We start from the raw sequence: 20,387 nt of genomic DNA, 5'->3' as shown, positions 1-20,387 counted from the left end.
AATATCCACCCATCCTTGCTTCAATACCCTCCCATCCTAGTTTCTATATTCACCATTCCGAGATTCAATATCCAACAATCCTGGCTTTAATATCCACACATCCTGGCTTCCATTACCACACACACTGGACACAATATCCACCAATCCTGGCTTTAATATCCACACATCCTGGCTTCCATTACCACACACACTGGACACAATATCCACCAATCCTGGCTTCAAAATCCACACATCCTGGCTTCCATTACCACACACACTGGACACAATATCCACCAATCCTGGCTTCAATATCCACACATCCTGGCTTCCATTACCACACGCACTGGACACAATATCCACCAATCCTGGCTTCAAAATCCACACATCCTGGCTTCCATTACCACACACACTGGGCACAATATCCACCAATCCTGGCTTCAATATCCACACATCCTGGCTTCCATTACCACACACACTAGACACAATATCCACCAATCCTGGCTTTAATATCCACAAATCCTGGCTTCCATTACCACACACACTAGACACAATATCCACCAATCCTGGCTTCAATATCCACACATCCTGGCTTCCATTACCACACACACTGGACACAATATCCACCAATCCTGGCTTCAGTATCCACATATCCTGGCTTCCATTACCACACACACTAGACACAATATCCACAAATCCTGGCTTCCATTCCCTCACACACTGGACACAATATCCACCAATCCTGGCTTCAATATCCACTCATCCTAGCTTCAATATTCATATTTCCTGGACTCCATTATCACGATAATCATCCGTTCTTGCGTCAAAAGTCATAATTCTGACTTTAAATACCCCGGTTTCAATAACCATCACCATTCCTTCAGTACCATGCGTCTTGGATGTAATAGCCAAAGATCCTCGCTTCGCGTCAATATCTATCCGCCCTAGCTTCAATAAGAACTCATCAAGGATGCAATAACCGCCTATCTTGGATTCTGGGAACATCCATCCTGACCTCAAGTCCCAGCAAATTGGGATGCAATAGCCACCATCCTGGCGTCAACAACCACCCGTCGTGGCTTCAATAATCATCTATTTTGATTTCAAACCACCCATGCTTCAACCATTATCCTGGCTTCAATTACCATCCATCCTGGATTTATTAACCACACATTGTCGTTTCAATAATAAGCATCGTTGCATCAATTAACACCAATCTTGGCTTCAATAACCATTCATCCTAGCTTCAACAATATCTCATTTTGGATTCAATAATCGCCTAACATGGATTGAATAAGCATCCATCCTGGATTTAATAGCTACCCATTCTGGTTTCAATAACTGATTATCCTGGCTTCAACAACCACCCACACTGGCTTCAACTACTGACCATCCTACTTCAATGCTCATTCATATAAGCTTTATTAGTCTTCATTAGGCTTAAAAAAAACACCCACCCTGGCTTCAGTACGTTTTCGTCCGATATACTCAACACGTCATTAATCCCAAATCAACACCAAATACACCCAACATCCACTCCATAACCCCACCAACCACCACTTCTCACCCTCATCAAACCCCTTAACCCCACCAACTACCATTTCACACCCTCATCAATCTCCTCAACCCCACCAACCACCTACTCACCCTCATCAAACCCCTTAACCCCACCAACTACCATTTCTACCCTCGTCAATCTCCTCAACCCCACCAACTACCATTTCTCACCCTCATGAAACTCCTTAACCCCACCAACTACTACTTCTCACCCTCTTGAGTCCCCTTCCACCCCACTCCAAACCCCCACCGCCCTCCTCCAAAGCCACTCACAACCCCAACCCATCACCACCTCTCACCCTCATCAATACCTTCCGAACCCCACTCCTCACCCCGACTAACCACAACTCCTCACCCCCGCCAACCACCACCCTCGCCCTCAACAACCCCTCTCCACACACCCACCAACCTGACACCCAACTTTTAACCCAAACCAACCCCCTCCCACCACCCCTCACCCCTACAACTCCCTCTCACCACCTCTCAGTCCCACCAACGCCCTGCCACCACCCCTCAGCCCCACCAACTCCCTCCCACCACCCCTCAGCCCCACCAACTCCCTCCCACCACCCCTCAGCCTCACCAACTCCCTCCCACCACTCCTCAGCCCCGCCAACGCCCTGCCACCACCCCATCAGCCCCACCAACTCCCTCCCACCACCCCTCAGCCCCGCCAACGCCCTCCCACCCCCACAATGTCCGCCTAGTACCATCCTGTTTAGGCACTCAGCTCAGTCTGTGTATGTCACAAGTCTTGGAAGTTTTATCGACCAGTAAACTATTATTGAGTGTGATAGTTCCATGCACGTGTGCGTTACTTGGAACGTAGCGTTGACTCTGGTTTGCACGTGTTCTGTCTCTAGTGTTTCCCTAGATTACATGGAATTTTGTGTTTATTCTTTAAAAACGTGTTTACGTTACGGTAGCGGGGTAGTGTTTCTTCAAGGATGAATTAAGAAGTCTGATTGGGTTATCTTGACATGGGAAGACTCGGTGACAAAGCGGTATTTTAATTGAAAGGACGTGAACTAAATACTGTGACATTTGCTCGGAGAGTGCGGGGTATATCCTGTATCCTGTATTCTGTCATCAATGTTTCTGACACAGAAAAAAAAACGCTGACAATATACATCAGCCATACAGGCAGGTTTCACTATAAATCATCCATATTCATATTCACGAATCTTATGATTGATGTGCAAAGCTAATCTAATATTCATAATTTGTGTAGAAAGTTATTTTGTTAAGAAGCTGTTTTCACATAAAGAACGTACTAACTGGCGAATATCTGTTCTTTTAACGCAATGTTCACGGACCATGTGTTTGGTCTATAACATGCCTGTGTCAATAGTTAGCCTTGAGAAACCATCCCTTTATGCCAGTCTTGAACCAAACCATGACACATTAAACTTATCGCACACTGTTAGAAGCCATAAAACGGAGGCCAGTTTCAAAGAAGAAAAGCGGGGCTTTACCACATAAAGCACTGAAACCAAGTGTCGTCCCTGTGACCCGCATAGCAATTTATGTACAGAACATTGAGGAGAGCTCTATCCAGTTTCACTGAAAAGGGAACTTTAGTTGGGGTGGCTATAAATTTGTTAGTAGTGTATGAGTGACTCTTGGCCCAAAATCTAAAGAAAATCGTCTCCATTGCGAAATATTCGTTAAGCTTCTGCTTCGTTGTTTTCGCCTCGTTAGTCAGAAATGCACATTAACATTTAATTTAACGAATTTTTAAAAACTCTAACCCGCATTGCACTTTTTATATCGAAATATGCTTTAGGGCTATTTAGTGTTTTAAATGCATGGAAAAATGTGCGTTGAGAGAGCTTTATGACTGATAGGGACTACATTAAACCTGACCCCGCGGAGTAATACACCGAGCGTATTACACACGTGCGTATGCCAAAGCGTGTATTGATTCTCCCCGTTGCCCCTAAATTGGTGGTTTGAGATGAGAGCACGAACCTTGTTTAAAAATTCAGGGTACTTTGATGGTACATTTCGCACGTGCTCCTGGTGAATTGGATCTTTTTCACGTATTCGAAGAAACTGAAAAGCATTTTGTTAATATGAAATGTACCGGTTTTCCATTGTTAACCTCCATCTCTAGGCATTACAATGCTTCATCAGCAGTGCACGTCATTAGTTTGTTATATGTGACACTTGTGCTATTAAATTTCACAGGGGCATCAACATTACCAATAGCGAGATATTATTTATCGTTTCACTTTTGAAACTGCAAAGATGAAATGCGACCCTGAATACTTCTTTCTTTACAAAGTTTTACAAAATCACAAAAAGAAAATAGATTTTTTTTATAGAAAATGAACAAATAACAATTTAACAGAACAAATTTTAGTGAATATGTTTTATTTTCCCCTAAAGTTCCATTAATTGTAGTCCGTACTCAACTGTTTGGGGGTTACATTCTTTTAATTTTAGACACAAGTTCACTTAAAAAAAAAGAGATAATTTCTTTCGTTAAAAAAAGAAATTCAATATAAATTTTGTTTTATTTGAACACACACGAAGATTAATGACTGCCTCTTTGTTTCTATACCGAAGGGCCGTGTGGTAGGGTTCCGTTATTTGATAAAAACAATACATCTTTATTCTAAATCTTCTCAATCCGATATCTGAATAAGGGCAAACCCGAGGTCAAATTGTGATCAGAAATCTCTCGGTCGACCACACTAAGAAATCTATTGTGCGAATCCCTTATTTTCCTGGCGTTTTAGGAATTAGGCAGAGATATCTTGTCACACGAACAACGGGCGCGTTGTTTATACCAAATTCTACTTTATTGATACAAGAAATGAAATTATACTACTATAGAATTGCTTCCAAATCTGCGATAATTCGCTTGCATTCCTGGTATCGCAAGAGGCGCTATCCGCCCCTTGCAATTTCTTGAGAAATACGAGCAATTATATCATCCAATCGCCGTTGCGTCCCCCATGTAAATTACATCGAGATATTGATTGCAATATATCACTCGTGGAATAATTTTGCAAATGCAATCCCGTACATCTAAGGGGAAAATCCCACAAAGTTTCTATGATATTCTCGGATTCAAAGGCGATCAGCAGAGAAAGTCGCCTTAATGAGAGATACCGGAAGGTTGTATAGATGGACGCACGTACGTGCGTGTATTAAGGACGGACCTAACCCTCTGTAATTACTTCGGCTTTCATTTTGTTATGCATCTTTGGAACGATATTAAAAGGAGTATTAGTGTCAGAAATTTGTCACCATTATTTTTCCATAGCGTTGATACTTTCCGTTTTGATGTTTCTTTATTTAAATGAAAAATGGTCCTTTAAGAACATCTTTCAAACTTTAAGGTCTAAGGTAAAAAATAATTCATACGATTGACCATACCTTATACAGGTTTCATATGAAAGCCAGACTTTTTTGGGCCTCTATAATCTTTGAGTTCGTTACCCTTAAACATTATAGCATTACAATGAAAGCTGATTTTTTTCTTCCACAAAATATCATGGACAGGTTCCTTGTAAAAAAACGAATTAAAAAGTACATTATCATTTTACAAATTAACTTAACGAGAAAGGCTTTTACCAAAGAAGGTATTTTTGTATCTTAAAAAAACAACACGCATGAATACAAATTCTGAAAAGTTTCGTCAGGAAAACAGGATCTCCTAAACATAACCCAACTTCTCGGTGCAACATTCTGCCCCACGCGTGGAGAAAATTGCCATTTTCAACGCTAATATGCCTTCAACGTGCCAAACAATAAAGAAAAATATCTCCAGATTACTCTATCTACTGTAGGCAAAATTGTCATTTATCATCCTAAAAATATGATAATTTTTCAACCAGCATCTATCAACTTAAAGCTAAGAGGTATCGGAAAATCTAGGAGAGTTGGAAAAAGCATTAATCATATCCCTTACTTCACGGAGAAGCGTGGGGTTGGAGGACACCCAGTTAGCGAATCATATGGGGTACGAATGCGTCTGATGTGAAAATGACCACTCGTGATCTTTTTCATCATCATACTCTTGGGGGCCCGTCTTAATAGACTGCAGTGCACGCTGGGAACATTTTACATATGCAGACGCCTTAGGAATCTCTATGAACCGTTCTAGGATTTTTGCCTGCTGTTAAAGTAATTCTTGTTCCGTTTAAAACTCAGTTACAATTTCATAGAAGACAGAAACACGGTGAATTGCAAAAGATATATAACTGTATTTTGGGGGCTGTTTTCGACCACCTAGGCAGAAATTTGGTGTTGAATTATATTTGGCCAAGTTTTATGTCATAAAATTCAAAATATGAATTTAATGTTTGAAAAAGAGTTTTAAAACATAGAAAAACAGCAAAGGATATAATATTCATGTTTACAACGATACAAAATTTTAATTTCAAAAGTCATATTTATTTTTATAATATCAAATTACAAAGGTTTCTCTTTCTTTTGTTTTTTTATGGTAAATTTAGTTTTATCTCTTTTGTTTTGTATTCGTGTTTTGATCACAGGTAAAGGTATACAGATGTGGACCTGATCATAATGTTTAACCATTGACTCTTTGTTCATCGTTGAATTTGATAAAAACAACAATATAACGAGGCAAATCTTTGAAAAATTGGTTTGTTCCTATTTGTTTCTATCCATAAAAGATAGAGAGAGGGGTGGGGTTTGGGTGGTGGGTAGGGAGGAGTGAAAGGTAAATACCGCTTGAAATAGTGTCAATACCTGACAGTGAAGAAAGTGATACTTGATTTATCTTCAGAGCCTTTTTCGAACGGATTCTACTCCTTGAAATATTATACCGTGTGTATTTAAATTTCTTCAATTATATTGTTTATCTAATTATTCGTTTTTAGTGTTTATTGTCTCAATTCGTTTTAAACACAATAAACTTTTACCCATAAAAGAGACAACAGCTGATGCAACTACACACAGTGGGGCCTATTTGTGATAATAATAAATAATAATAAATGAAATATGTATCAACATATATGAAATATTAATCAAATTCAATTTAAAACAGATTCCCTTTTGCCATAGAATTTCATCGAATGAAATATTCATCACAACGTTTTTACTTACAAGTTTAAAAAGTTAACTGAATAACAATAATAAAAATCTCCAAAGGAAAGTTAACCCACAATACAAAAAAAAGTTACCACGGATTTCAGAGCACTTCTAGCTTTCCATAATACACAGAATACGCAAAATACACATATCGGAATAACCTGCGCTAGCAGCGAGCTAACAAACATATTCATTTGGGGTGTAAGCAATATTGAAACCCCCCACCGTGGACTCTGCCGTCTAACTTATTTTTCATCAAAGCGAAATTCTCAGAGCCGGAACGGCGACCAAGCAAAGTATTTCAAACACAGGGAAAGAACAGCGGTGTATAAGAGCGGTGCTTTAATGTTGAATCTGGAAGTAGCGATTTCCTTGGCAGTAGGAAGACTCGTCATAAATAACTCCAGGCTGCGCTAGAATCCCTTTGGTTGCTCATGCGTGAAATATCTCTGCCTTTTCTGCTGGTTTGACTTATAGCCATAAGTGATACAACAATACGCGAGACATAACATCATTTTGCAAGACGCGATGTCTGTTTAACGTAATATGCACGCCAATAAACAACACGATTTAAGGTCTAACTTAAACGAAACTTTATGGGAATTTGAATTAAAAGTACTAAAATTTCTACACATAATACGTGTACACTTCTGTTATCTGATTTTGGTATTTAAAGTAGTTTAAAAGTTGTAAAAAGTTTATTCTTGGTTTATTTGTATGTATATTGATTTATGCCCCAAAACTGAAGAAATGGGTTGAATGTACCTAATGCATTAATCACTTTGAGGTCAAATGTTAAAATGAAAAAAAAAATCTAATTAGTGTAAATACTTCTATATTGACGCCTCTGTCATCGGAGTTACAAAGGCGTCCAAATTATCAATACTCTTGGAGAATCGCTGCTAGGGTGCTCTGAAAGAATCTATCAATTCTCGTACAGGGGTCGACAATTTTTTCATCAAGCTTTCCCCACTCCAATAACCGAGGTCAGGGGTCTCGAATTAAAAGAGCCCGTTAAAAGAAACCACTACAGTTTTTACATTAACACAAGTATCCGATACCACAAGCTATTTCGTTTGGTTAGAAGAACAATTTTGTATTGGTCATTCTGGCCAAATAGATTGATGGCACGTCGACGAGACCGTTGATTAGACGAGAGTTCACTCGTTCAGTAGAGGGTTTGGCCCAAACACGAGGCACGCTTCGGCGAAATAACACTCTTTGAAAAATGTATTTTTCGTGTAATAACGGTTCTTATCGAAAGTGGAGCGCTATACAAAAAGATAGCCTGATGAGAGTTGTCATTGGCCTAATGAATATAGACGAAGGCAAGCACGAGAAGGCACACGGGTGAAGCGAAGCTATTTGCCGAACTGTGAGACACAATACACCGCCATATTGGATCGTCTACCGTGACGTCACTGTTACAAAGTAGGCCTCTCAGTGAAGGGTTTTTGCAGTATATTACCGTGGTTGTATCTCGCCCGGCCCCCACAGGGTATTGTGTGCGTCTATTTACCAATCTTTAGGCGTTGTATTTGTACGACAAATATGAATTAAAGCTCCTTTTCATACTTAATCCGCGATCGGCTTGAATTCAGATATCCGCATTGTTACCGCACATGTTGACTGATTTATGAAATAGGCTTATAACATCAAAGGGAGGGTAGCTTCGCCAATGAATAGCGTTCGTTCCCAGTAAAGGGCTTCCTTGCTAACTAGCGAACTCACAATCTGGGAAGGGATGGGCAGCACTGAGTCTATGTAAGTTTTTCAAATGATTTTTGTTAATAAATAATTAACGATTCGCACCGAGGGTCGAAATCAACACCGAAGCGGTCCATTTATCTATATTTGATTGTATCTGTTTGTCGGAAGTGATACAATTGAATCAGTTAGCACTTAACACCCAAAACTTCAACGCGTTTATACAATTGATGTGTTTAACTGCTACAGAACATTAGCGGTGTAATATTAACCTCATTGATCGTTCGTTCATTGACATATTAACATTTCTTATTATTATTATTGTTATTATTATAATCATATCCAATTGCATTATTATTATCACAAAATATCATTTTTTAAAAGCAATACGTATCAGAATAATATCTTTTAAAATATCAATTTCTGGAGTAATTAGACTTCAATTTGAATTAAATTTGTAAACGTTTTTAATTTGGTTTTAATCGTTGAGGCAATTCCTGTCTCTACATGGGAAATACCCCCTCACACGAAGGCTCTGATACTACTGCCATTATCACCAGGGTAGGGTCTGCTGATATCTAAATGCAAATCTTCACTTTGTGTGAGGCGAACGAGATTCAAATGGGTGAACTTTTTATAACTATGTGCTTCACAGGGTATGGCAATTTATTTAATCCGGTGGATGATAAATTCTTTTGCTATATTTATACTGATGGAGCGCTGCGTTTTCTTTACGGTGACACCTCAAAGATATTTTGAAATATTTCATTAGCAAGCTTATATTTTAGTGACACTTAACTGGTATGACATTTGGGCGATTTTATCGTAAAGTTTTAGATGTGTTTTGTGCGAGAGTTTATTTGAAATGACGCCGATGTGTGTGGGAAGCATTCTGAATATATCACAATCACTCCATATAACTAGCATAATTGATACACGTATTTTACACAACAGTTTAAACACTTTAAAAGCTGTTTATGTGCAGTATCTAATATGTGTGTGTTAGTTTTCTCCTTCTGATATTTATAATGGTCTGGTTTTAATATGATATATTTAATTTGTGCTTCGTATCACATAAAACATCAACAGAACGGACTGTAATCTGTGTCAAGAACTTTATTTCTAACATTTTTTCCCATGAATATTTAGCGATTAACATCTTCGTGGTAATTCCGGTGATAAATTCCGCTTTAAGGGTTTACATTTAATTTAAAATTAGACATCGTTCCGTTTTCTTGAGATTTTTTCTTGTCGATAATTCCTACCAGAAATCCTTCTCGATAGGCTCTGGTACAAGAAATTGAAATGTATTAGTTTCGTGAAAAAAATGTCAACAAAAAGTCAAAAACTAATCTATTTCAACTACTTCCTTGAAAGGCAGGCAGCACTTCATTACTTCGGAGAAATTGACATTTCAATTTCATCAAAGAAATTAAGCAAGAACACTTTTCTCTGAAGAAATTCAAATTCGTAGCTACTGTCTCACTAGTTTTCAAGCGATTTGTTTTCAACGACATATTTCTATAAGATTAATGCAACTTTTTCCAATGGGAAATTTGCGGCAGTTTCCCCTCTCGGTGTTGGTGAAAAATAATTGCTTTAAACTGTAAAGTTGTAGCTTTTCAAACCATAAATCATTTTGCTGAGCGATTCAATTTTCGTCGATACGTTCACGCTTTTGAGGCGAAAATGGATATAAAGCCTGTCTCTTTTTCCACTTTTATGTCTCTTCGGAAATATCCTTAAAACTTCTGAGAGATTGTTGATAGTTTTTGTACCGTCAGTCGTTTAAGTTTTCGAGAAGAATTTCTCCCGAACAGCCTCTCAGTCTACACAAAACGTCGCTGATTGACTATACAGTTAGGGAGAAGATGTAGTCTGTTTTTTCCATCTCGGCTCTGTTGTTCGAGAACCATATCATGTGTGTTACATTTTCCAACTGTCACTTCAAAGAACGAAAGTAACTGTATTCCAAATAACAGAAATGCCCACAATTTCTTGCACTCATTATATGGCGTTTTCCGACACAGCAAAATGGGAAGCGTGTTTACGACACAGTACCAGAATCCTTGGTGCATTTGCCGTAAAATTTTCAATTTAAAATATCAAAATTTCGTTAAAAAAATAGCCACATGCACATATGTGCGCCAGCTGTACACGGCCAGGCAGTAACAGGCCCGGTGTCGGGAAAATGCCGCAGCATACACGTTGATCGTAAAACGAACTTGGGGTCTAAAACTGTACTTTGATGTTCGGCATTTCTCTCTAGAGCTCAGCAGTAATTTTCTGGTATCTACAACAGAAAATGTATTTCTATGCTGGTTTTTTTTTATATATACGTCGTCAGTTTCGAGACCCGATGATCAACTTTATTCAAACGTTTACAGCTTTTTATTCGTCTAGTTTGAAGCCAGGGCGCTTATGTCAGACCGAACATAAAATATGGTGAAGTTGTCTGTAATAAAAATCGAATACTTGTATATAGTTTTTTTGCTGTTTCTGTTATTGCCCCGAAACAGCTGTAGCAATCCCGAGAGGCCGGGTCTGTAGGCTTACCTATAAACAGAACACATGGGAATTTCATTAGCAGACAGATGATATCGTCGACAGTAATACAAACAAATTACTTCCAACACATTAATTGCATCATATTATATGCTTTGATTCAAAAATATGATTTATTATGTGTTTATTTGAGTAAAACTCTAGAATTAAATAGCCAAAGGTATTTTTTTCAGATATGTTGAAATATATAGTTTTCGTCAAAGTTACCAGAAAAAGCTTGACAATTTGACATATGCCGTCACATGCCCTTGAACAAAATGTCCACTTATTTTAATGTGTGTATTTTTTATCATCTAAGCTAGACTTTCTGTTTCCTAGCGAGTAGAAAACATCCAGTTTACTCTACATATGGTTTAACACCGTATTTGTTTAATTAAAATTTTCAGCAATGCAACCATTTCAATATCACATGTAAATTATTCTCCCGTACAAACCTTCTAATAAAGTCAGTTTTTACTCAATTTCAATATAATGTTAATATCAACAACAATATTGAACTGCCAATCAAGCATCAAGGGCTGTCAACAGCTTTTGAAAATAGACAAAGAATCCCAAAATGAATCCTGCTTTTTTTCCATCCAAAATAGAGACGCATTTCGTGATTTTTCATCATACAATATGTATAGCATGCTGTATGTTATTAAGCACGCTTTATGCCCCTAAGTAAATCAATCATATATTAGCAATAAGTAGTTTTTAATTTGTTTCTTTTTTATTACAAAAATGTAATACACTTTGCCGCTTAGTTTCAACCCAAAGATCACAGACGAAGAACAAAATACAATGCAGAATGTAAACACACACAAATAACCCAAATAAAACAGATTGTCAAAATCACATTTGTTCTGAAATAACACAAAGCCTTTTGATAAAATAACCAACACAATGGAAACAATTGGCTGAACATTTGCCCTAAGGGCTTACGAATATTTATGCGTTTACATTTCAGCTAATCACTAACATATGAATGACTCTTTCATCCACGAATATATGTTATATTATCAGTGTTGCATGTTAAACATGCCCTGTTAGAATCATATACAGAGAAATACCATCCTCCTTGGACATGTTGTACGTTCAGTAAGGTAAGAGCCATTATGAAAAGGATTCAAAGTTCTCATATATTGTTATTTTAATTAAATACATCATGCATATTTGTACATGTCTTTGGTGGTATTTGAAATTGACATTGAAATGTATGACGATCACATTGAAATTGACATACCTCTGTTTCAGTGATATTTACCTTTAGGTGTCCCTTTCGTCACACGTATGATGCATTTGCCATGTTGCTCTGAAACTGACATGCATCCATTTCTTGCATGTTTACCTATGGAGGCTGCACGATGCTTGCGCTCTGTTCATACTGTATTTACCCTGTTGAACCGAGCTAGTGACGTCACGCAACACTGTTCGTTTCTGAGGGTTAATAAAGTATGTTCAATATCATCACCATGGTAACCAACATTTCCAGGGGCATCGCATGATTGGGTTAGATATTGGAGTATTCCTCTACAAGCCTGTCTCTACTTCATACACTTGCCTAGTCAACCCGAGCAATTTGCAAACACACACACGCGCGCACACACACGCTCTAGCACCTGCTCAAGAAACGACTGGGAATATCAAAATTAATACCTTTTGTATCTAGTTTTAATGCAATTGACATCTTTATTTGATTTATTGTTACTAATAATCATGTCATATTGTTCATTAATCTTTTATTTGCATTTATATTTCCCATTTAATACTCTCTCTAGTTAGGAATATTATTTTCCGTTTCAGGGAAAGGGGTTTACATATCATATATATAATAGCTTGGAGGCAGTGTGTTATTCACACTGGTGTAATATATTTAGTGCATACAATATAATACTAGCTATCTTATAACCCGTTAGAAAGTCATCATTTAGGGTGATACTGTCGATATTATAATGTGTTATTTTCAGATTGCTAATATTCAGAATGGGTGAATCTATTCTCTTTCACGGTTCATTCGTTTATCAAACCAATCTTATGAAGTTAGTGCTGTTATTTGAGATTTTTTTGTTACCAATTCTTTAGGTTCCACACTGTACACCGGTTACAGTATAAGTTGAATTTTAATCATAATGGCATTTAATAATATACAGAATATGTAATGTTTATTTATTACCAAAACATGCATGAGTGTTTAATATGAATTATGCTGTAGATTCGCATTGTGTTAGTGCATTATGTGAAGTTTTTTTATTAGTTGATGCATTTCTCCAGCGGATATACTCAGCATTGTAGAAAGTCAAACAATTAATTGAACTATATCATTTGCCTAGTCTTGTGAATTTTTCGCGGTATTAAATTCTGGTGCAAGTTTGATTCACCACATGTAAAATATTGCTGATCAATGTCAAGAATTCAATACCACAAAATTCTCTAGATAGTCGCCATGTTATCCCAGATATGGAGGGAACGATTGTTCGTACTTTTCCTACCATTTGGATAATATTATTAACGACGATCGTTAATATTATATGCATTCCTGGTGATGAATATTTTAAGCAATACGATAATTAATTTAGATGCACGTTGTCCCGTTTGATAAGCAATCGAAATATCTCGTGTTTTAATTTATTAATTTTTATACATATCGTTTTTTTGACATTTTATTCGAAAGAATAACAGTCAGAATTTATACGACTTGTACTTAATCATCTAAAAAAATATATTCAATTGTTTTGTCATTCATTTTAAATTTGTTAGAATTTATTTGTAGGAAAATATGTAAATTGAGGTTTCATTAAAAAACGTTCCCCAAATTGTATTTTAAAAAATATCTTTCAGCTTACTCAATTTAGAGAAATATGGATCACCGAAAAATGTAAACAAAATAATTTCCGTTAAATAGATATAATCTGTTTCGCTGGGAACCAACTATTCAAAGATGTTGGTAATGATTTCAAACAAACATACACTACATTCAACATACTTGACACAGCAAGATGATGTATAACAAACTGTAACATCAATGGATGTATGGACACCTCACACATACCTTAAAGTACCATCATTGTAAATTAATGTAGCTGATGACAGATACACATGACTCAAGCTTTCGGTGTTGTAAATTTCATATATAGTACCTCGATGCTTGTTACACGAGACGGAATGTTGCGATGATACGGCAGTGTTGTAAATTTCATGTCAATAGCGAGAGCTATTATGTCAATATATCTGTCACTGTCCTCACCTATTGCCGATCTTATTTACAACGCCAGTCGTACATTCTCCCCTGCCATCTGAGAATTACGACCTTTTCCTATTTTTCCTTGTTTACAGAATTGTCATCATAATTTCCCCAATTTCTGCTGTTATTATTCTTGTTTATTTCTCCTCTTCCAACATTAGTTTCCTGGATAATAATTGTTTTAACCACACAATAACATTCCTTATGCGACCCGTTGCAAGATATAGATTAATTATCAACTTGTTGGAAGAATGGAATTACTATAAAATGATGAAATATGATGGGATTACATAGGGTCTAACGCTCGCGAAATCCATATATCAAAACTTACACGTTAAGCCACTTACATGAAATTGTTGCAGAGTGAAATTTGAATAATTATGTAATGTAAGAGGATAGGGGGATTTCCCTTGCACTTACGAATTGCATAAAAGATGCCCGTTGCAATTCTACTCCATTTCGTTAAAAACAGCGAAATGTGCTAGCTTTGATTTATTCATTTCGTAATACTGTTAATACATTTGTAAAGGGTGTGCGGTAATTTGTAAACAAGTAGTGCTAATTTCAGCCATTCCTTTAGCATTCCATATGTACCAGTGGCTTTGGTAAACACGGGTTTGACAGGAACCAGATCTACCACCTATCTAGTTCTTCTCAACTCCGCATTCGCTTCATTTAGCTAAAAACTTCGGAAACTATCAATATTTTCAGGAGGATTTATAGAAAATTGTCACAGTAGCGTATGATCGTTTGAGAAATCAAATGGAAACTGATCGCGTTCGGTTTAAAATTAGCGTCTTCGGTAGAAGGTTGGAAAATCTGAAATCAACCTCACGTATTTCCATGGTAACGGAATTAATCAAGCGAATTATGTGACATAATTGTCTAGGAAGCTAACGCAGATTGAAAGCGAGTATCCACACGCAAGGTACTACAGGGTACCTGGGGCTGTACTGGCCCTGATTTTAATCAAGTTCCTTATACGCACAGATTTATATTAAGTCTAAATACTACGAACTAAAGCCAATCAAATCCACAGTCTCTCACGTAAGCAAGTATGCTATTTGAAGAAAAGCATGCAAAAAATAGACAAATTAATATTCTCATTTTGTGGTGGGTTACAAAATGGTATCTAAACTGACTCAACCAAATTGTTTGTTTTTTCATACAAACATTCCTTCATATTCCCTTACAAGTTAAACAAGCCATGTGGTTTTGATAGGTCATGGATATCCGCAGTTTACCAGAGAGAGACAGCGCGGGAGGTTACACGCAAGGTTGTGTATAGTCAGTAACAAAACAACATCTCAACACGCTTCGCCGCTTCAAATATACGTTACTTGTGTTGTCTCTGGCCAACCATCGGTCAAACCGACCAAGCATTGGTCCAGTTCTGGAAACCCTTGTCCACGTTATGAACGATATGAGAACGATCTCTCCCCAAAGTCTTATTTCGGTTAGCCTAGCTGAGTGGAAGGTCGCCCGACTCGGCAGCTCGGCCGTAATGAATATAAGGCTGAATTGAGGGAGTGATTCGGCTACCAGCCGTCGCCAGTTGTAACGGCCTCGCTGATTGGCTGCAAGTCGACAGCGCGTATCACTCTTCATGCAAATGATTTATTTTAGCCGACAGTCACCGAGAAGTCCCACAAATCACACTATTCGGATAGGTCATGTAGTAGGAATTGTCTTTCTATCATATATCCACAAAAATGAATTCATACTTCACGTCACCGTTTCTCCCTCAATATTCTTCGGATAGCCACTACGTTCCAAACAGTTATGCGTCTAATGGCTATGGACTGTATTCATCAAGGTTGGGCGATCAGCTATCTTATCACTCCGGAGGATATGGGGGTACCGAACACGGATCCCTACACTACTATAACCAACAGAAGACGTCCAACATTCAGTACCCAAGTGCTGCGGAAAACGGGTACGAAAACAAGCAGACGACATATCACCAACACCAGGCTCATGTAGCAGACGACACGAATGTGCCCCGGAATTTTCCAGTTGGAGGCACGTATCCACAACCCCAACCCCACCAGAACGTTGAATGGGGACACCATCAGAACGTATCCACCCCATCGCCGAACAGAAATCAGCAAGGGAGCCCCTACACACCTCCTCTTGAAGGAAAACCCGTAACATCATGTTCCCTGTCCCCGAAAGATTCGGACTCCGAGCTCCAGGGAAAGAACTCGGAGCCGTCCGCTCCCTTCTACCCCTGGATGGGGATTGTAGGTAAGTGCCTCAAACCCTTAAACACTCCCTCTTCTCTTTCACTGTCTAGTTATGTCCTTCTGCTCGCAAAGCAAGATTGTTCCGATTTACGATAACGACGCATAAAATAGGACCGTACCTTTTTAATATTCCTCAGCGTGGTACTAAATTCATTTTACGAGACCATTCACCAGGCGAAGAAGCGTCTATACCAGAGACTCGCTTCGAACACTAAATCTTCTTCCTTCTGTAAAACATACGGACCTTAGTTGCATTATGAGCTGTAAAACACCACTAAATATTATAATTAAACGCTACATTATGACCATGTTTCGTAGGCAATAGAGCAGTAGCATTGTAAAACCATATCTTTTTTATTGGCAATGCTCTACATCGTGTGGTCGAAACCTTGAACCAATCCCAATAGCAATAAGAAACTTAATACTTTACAATAACTTGAATGAATTGCCGTGAATTTTATGTGTGTCTGTCTTTAATGCCCTTATTTTATGTCTTCTCCTAAACAAACCCTCTAACAGCTCTCAACTCAAACCTAGCTGCGGGGGATTTTGCCTATGTTTTTTCTCAAGCTCTTATTCTGTTTCACTAAATATTCGAATATCTTGAACGATTTTCACACGTTTCCTTCAATTCTGTATCATCAAATGTAAGGTTTCGATCGAAATGAGCCACGAGTTACATGACCATAAACATTTAAAACTACCGCTGGTGAAAAACAATCCCTGTAAGTCCATAGTGCCCTTGCTGGTTTAAACGGCGTGTCTTTTTTCAATGGATATACATGAATTCGAATATATTGTTTACACTTTTCATATCATGTAACGTAGGGACATCGTACTAAATCGTATTTCAATTCATGTGAGACCACTGCTATCCCTTGTGTTTATAGGTATTGATTAACAATATATTTTAAACATTGGGAGAGAATCTACAAATAATGGCATATTTTGAACAAATATATTCTTGATTATAACAAGCCAGAACTGTTTAAGTGTGTGTTGATAAGTAGCTTATATCACACTATGTCAATAAACTTGAACAAATGGTATAATTTTATTTGTAATAAGATAATGATACTATCGAGCGTTTGTGTTTACATTGTTAAATATCACCTGTATATCGCGAGACAGGAATATAATTGTTGTCAATTTCACGCTGGTGTATATCGCCATACTCATACACAAAGCCAACTCATGTATCAACAACCCAAACAATAAGCTATTTCACTATATAATAGTGTCATAAATCATATCAAATGTCATTTTCATAAATACCGTCAATAGCAAATATTGATACTGCTAGCCTATGTCCATCCAGGCATTGCCCCGTTGGGCAATATATCAACTTTATGACGGAACTAACAACAAATAATACATTCATACCACGACTTTAACATTCTCATTAAATTTGATTTTAACACATGTGACGACCGTGTTTTAAATTAAAGTTAAAAATGTCTAGCTATAATTAGACATGTCCTATATCAAACTATTTTCTTATATTCTGTGTACACGGAAATTCTAATGAATTATTTTTTGGTGTATGTGAAAAGCAAATTTCGTTATCCTTGTGATATGTTGATTTTACTCTGAAAATAATCGTTGATGAAAAACACATGGGGGATGGGGCAGGGGGGTCTGTTTGTTTCTGATTATTTTAAATAATTGTTTGCAGATGGACACAAATCTCGGAAATGTTATCTGGTTTACTTATCTAGGGTATGGCATTTATTGCCTACAGTGTCAGTAGCAATTTTAAAAATGTATATATAGTTAAATGGACGGGGTTACCATTAACCATGTATCCAAATCCTGTGTTAATAAATCTAAATAAATCTAAAAGGGTTAAATATTATATTTCATATTTCTGTCAGTGTGAAGTAATGGAACCTTTTAAACACCACAGGGTGAGATTTGATAATTTCTTCACGCGGTCACAATTATGTTTACTGAGTTCATTTAATGCCATTTAATAAACATCATGGATTGTACATCCCAACATCACCCAAAAAGACTTGATGATGAATCTGTTTGTATTACCGTTACTCACAAATGAACGGCTCTTCTCGTTTAGCTTTTTGAAGTGGCTACACCAAACAAGGTCGATATGGACACAGTTACTAGACTGGTTAATGTATCATTAATCAATAAGTCATAATATCTTTATTAATGTATAAATGTATTTGTAGGCTTGGACGAGAGGTTTTCATACACTGTAAATCAATAGGTGACAGACACACTGTCAGGACATCTATGGTGGAATTCCAAACAGATTCAGTTGTAAGTTCACGCATGTTCTCCTAACCCAAACAGAGGTATTTAACTAAATGTAAATAATTTACTACACACCACATTATACATGGACACAGCTGTCTAAAGTTACAAAACCACTATTCATTCCTGAAAATGTGTTAATTTCCGGACTATTATGAAAACGGTTGGTAGTGTCGTGTTATATTGTGAAATCTACACATGTAGATTTCAGTGCAAGTTATCAAGTGCGATACCTTTTAACCGTTTGCTGTGAACTACATACCCTTTGGGATATCATGACACATGCAATAAACACACAATAACGAAACAGGATATTTGACTGTGTTTCAGTTCGACAATAGCGGTGATACTAAAAATCACATGCAAACTAAACCGAAGAAGGGAACCAAACACACTCCCATGACCCCTTTCTCTAAAATTTTATTCCAACATTTCAAACGATTTTAATTTCCTTTCTTCTCCTTTGTACTTTTTAAATGTCTTGTGTATTTCATAAAAAGAATGCATGTATGAATATTACGAAAATTCTCATGCTTGAAATAACAGTCCAATATAGTTGAGAGATAATTCTTACTATTTGTGCAGCAATGTTACATGTGGCATATCACATATGACATGCGTCAATAATTAGATTTGAAATAAATTCTGCAGAAGTATGGATTCTGTTCCTGAAAAGAACACTTTATTACATATATGCAAAACATGCGTGTCTCTTGTTTCATTTGCATGTTATGCTGTTCGATAGTAATATCCGCAAGGGTATTACATATTCGATCTCGATTTAATGTTACAATTATTTCATGTTGTAAATCCAATGTTAGTCATACTGTTTTATGTAACGTACTCCCCACGACAGGCAATATATATATCACGTGTCACACGTCCACCGATGGGTCTATGAGATGCCGGGACAATCATCCACTGGTAGACAGTAATTGTTACAAATCAGGGCTATGTACAATAACTAAGTGTACAAACTGATCGCCTCCCTCGTTCGGACATTACATCAGACTGGTCACTATGTCCACCTAAATAACGCTCTTCACAAGAGATGACACATTAGGGGTCAGTTTGTCACATGGTCTCGAAAGGTGACCACACCTGACCAGTCCCCGTCTGGATCTTAAGACCACCACCTGTAATAAATTAACCGGATTTAAACCCACCGTTGAAACTCGTGACATTAATTTCAGCCCTTATCGGTCGATTGAATTCGTTTCGTGTCTGGGGCCTTGTTGTTATTGCAGACAACCCCGGCCGATCTAACAGAAGCTTGCTTCAGCTATTGTGCGTGATGTACAAGCTAACTTGTGTCAAATATCTGCCGAATGGATTAATTTTAATAGCCGTTACTGTTTCAGGTCGGGCAGGCGACAAATGTTATATATAATTCATCAAAGGGGATGTACACACAATCAGGGGTCACACACATGCAAAGGGAAGTAGAATAAATCTCAACAGATGTGGATTTCATGCAATGTATCACACATGCTTGGATCATGTTCATCTTTTGAAACAAACATCTCTTACAGACATATTACAAATGTAAGGAAACGTGGACCAAATATAGGAATATTGAACACGGACTGAATAAAGTACATATGTTGAAATACACATCACAATGAAATATACAAGGAATAATAAACCTATTTTAGATGTGCATTTACATGATATATAGATGTATATTACGTTGTCTATTTCATTAACTGAAACTCGTTTAAAATGGTTCAAAACACATAACACAAATATATTTCAAAGGACAGTTACAAAAG

The 20,387-nt window shown here is 37.4% G+C and overlaps 2 protein-coding genes and 1 long non-coding RNA gene across 3 annotated transcripts in view; 2 read left to right on the top strand and 1 right to left on the bottom strand.

Moving 5' to 3' along the window:
- Positions 1-864: 864 nt before the first annotated feature.
- On the top strand, positions 865-2,310 carry LOC125372272 (leucine-rich repeat extensin-like protein 3). Its single transcript, XM_048381585.1, has 2 exons — positions 865-877; positions 1,799-2,310. The coding sequence occupies exons 1-2, from the start codon at positions 865-867 to the stop codon at positions 2,308-2,310; spliced, it is 525 nt and encodes a 174-aa protein (XP_048237542.1).
- Positions 2,311-10,032: 7,722 nt separating this feature from the next.
- On the bottom strand, positions 10,033-15,572 carry LOC124151968. The gene is made up of 4 exons (XR_006863433.2): positions 15,289-15,572; positions 12,119-12,291; positions 10,783-10,863; positions 10,033-10,600 (listed from the first exon to the last, which is right to left on the bottom strand). It is a non-coding gene; the product is annotated as an uncharacterized LOC124151968 (long non-coding RNA).
- Positions 15,573-15,676: 104 nt separating this feature from the next.
- The window catches only part of LOC124151959 (homeobox protein Hox-A5-like), a 31,894-nt gene continuing 27,183 nt past the window's right edge, over positions 15,677-20,387 (top strand). Inside the window, exon 1 of the mRNA XM_046524671.2 lies at positions 15,677-16,342. Within this exon, the coding sequence (XP_046380627.1) occupies positions 15,808-16,342 (535 nt within the window). The 5' untranslated portion in view covers positions 15,677-15,807. The remainder of the gene's footprint in view (positions 16,343-20,387) is intronic.

Source organism: Haliotis rufescens, unplaced genomic scaffold (genome assembly GCF_023055435.1).
Source record: "Haliotis rufescens isolate VD_foot unplaced genomic scaffold, xgHalRufe1.0.p SCAF_4, whole genome shotgun sequence".
In the NCBI taxonomy this organism is placed as follows: Eukaryota; Metazoa; Mollusca; class Gastropoda; order Lepetellida; family Haliotidae; genus Haliotis; species Haliotis rufescens.
Note: the sequence above shows the minus strand (reverse complement) of the source record. Positions and strands in the feature narration are given on the sequence as shown.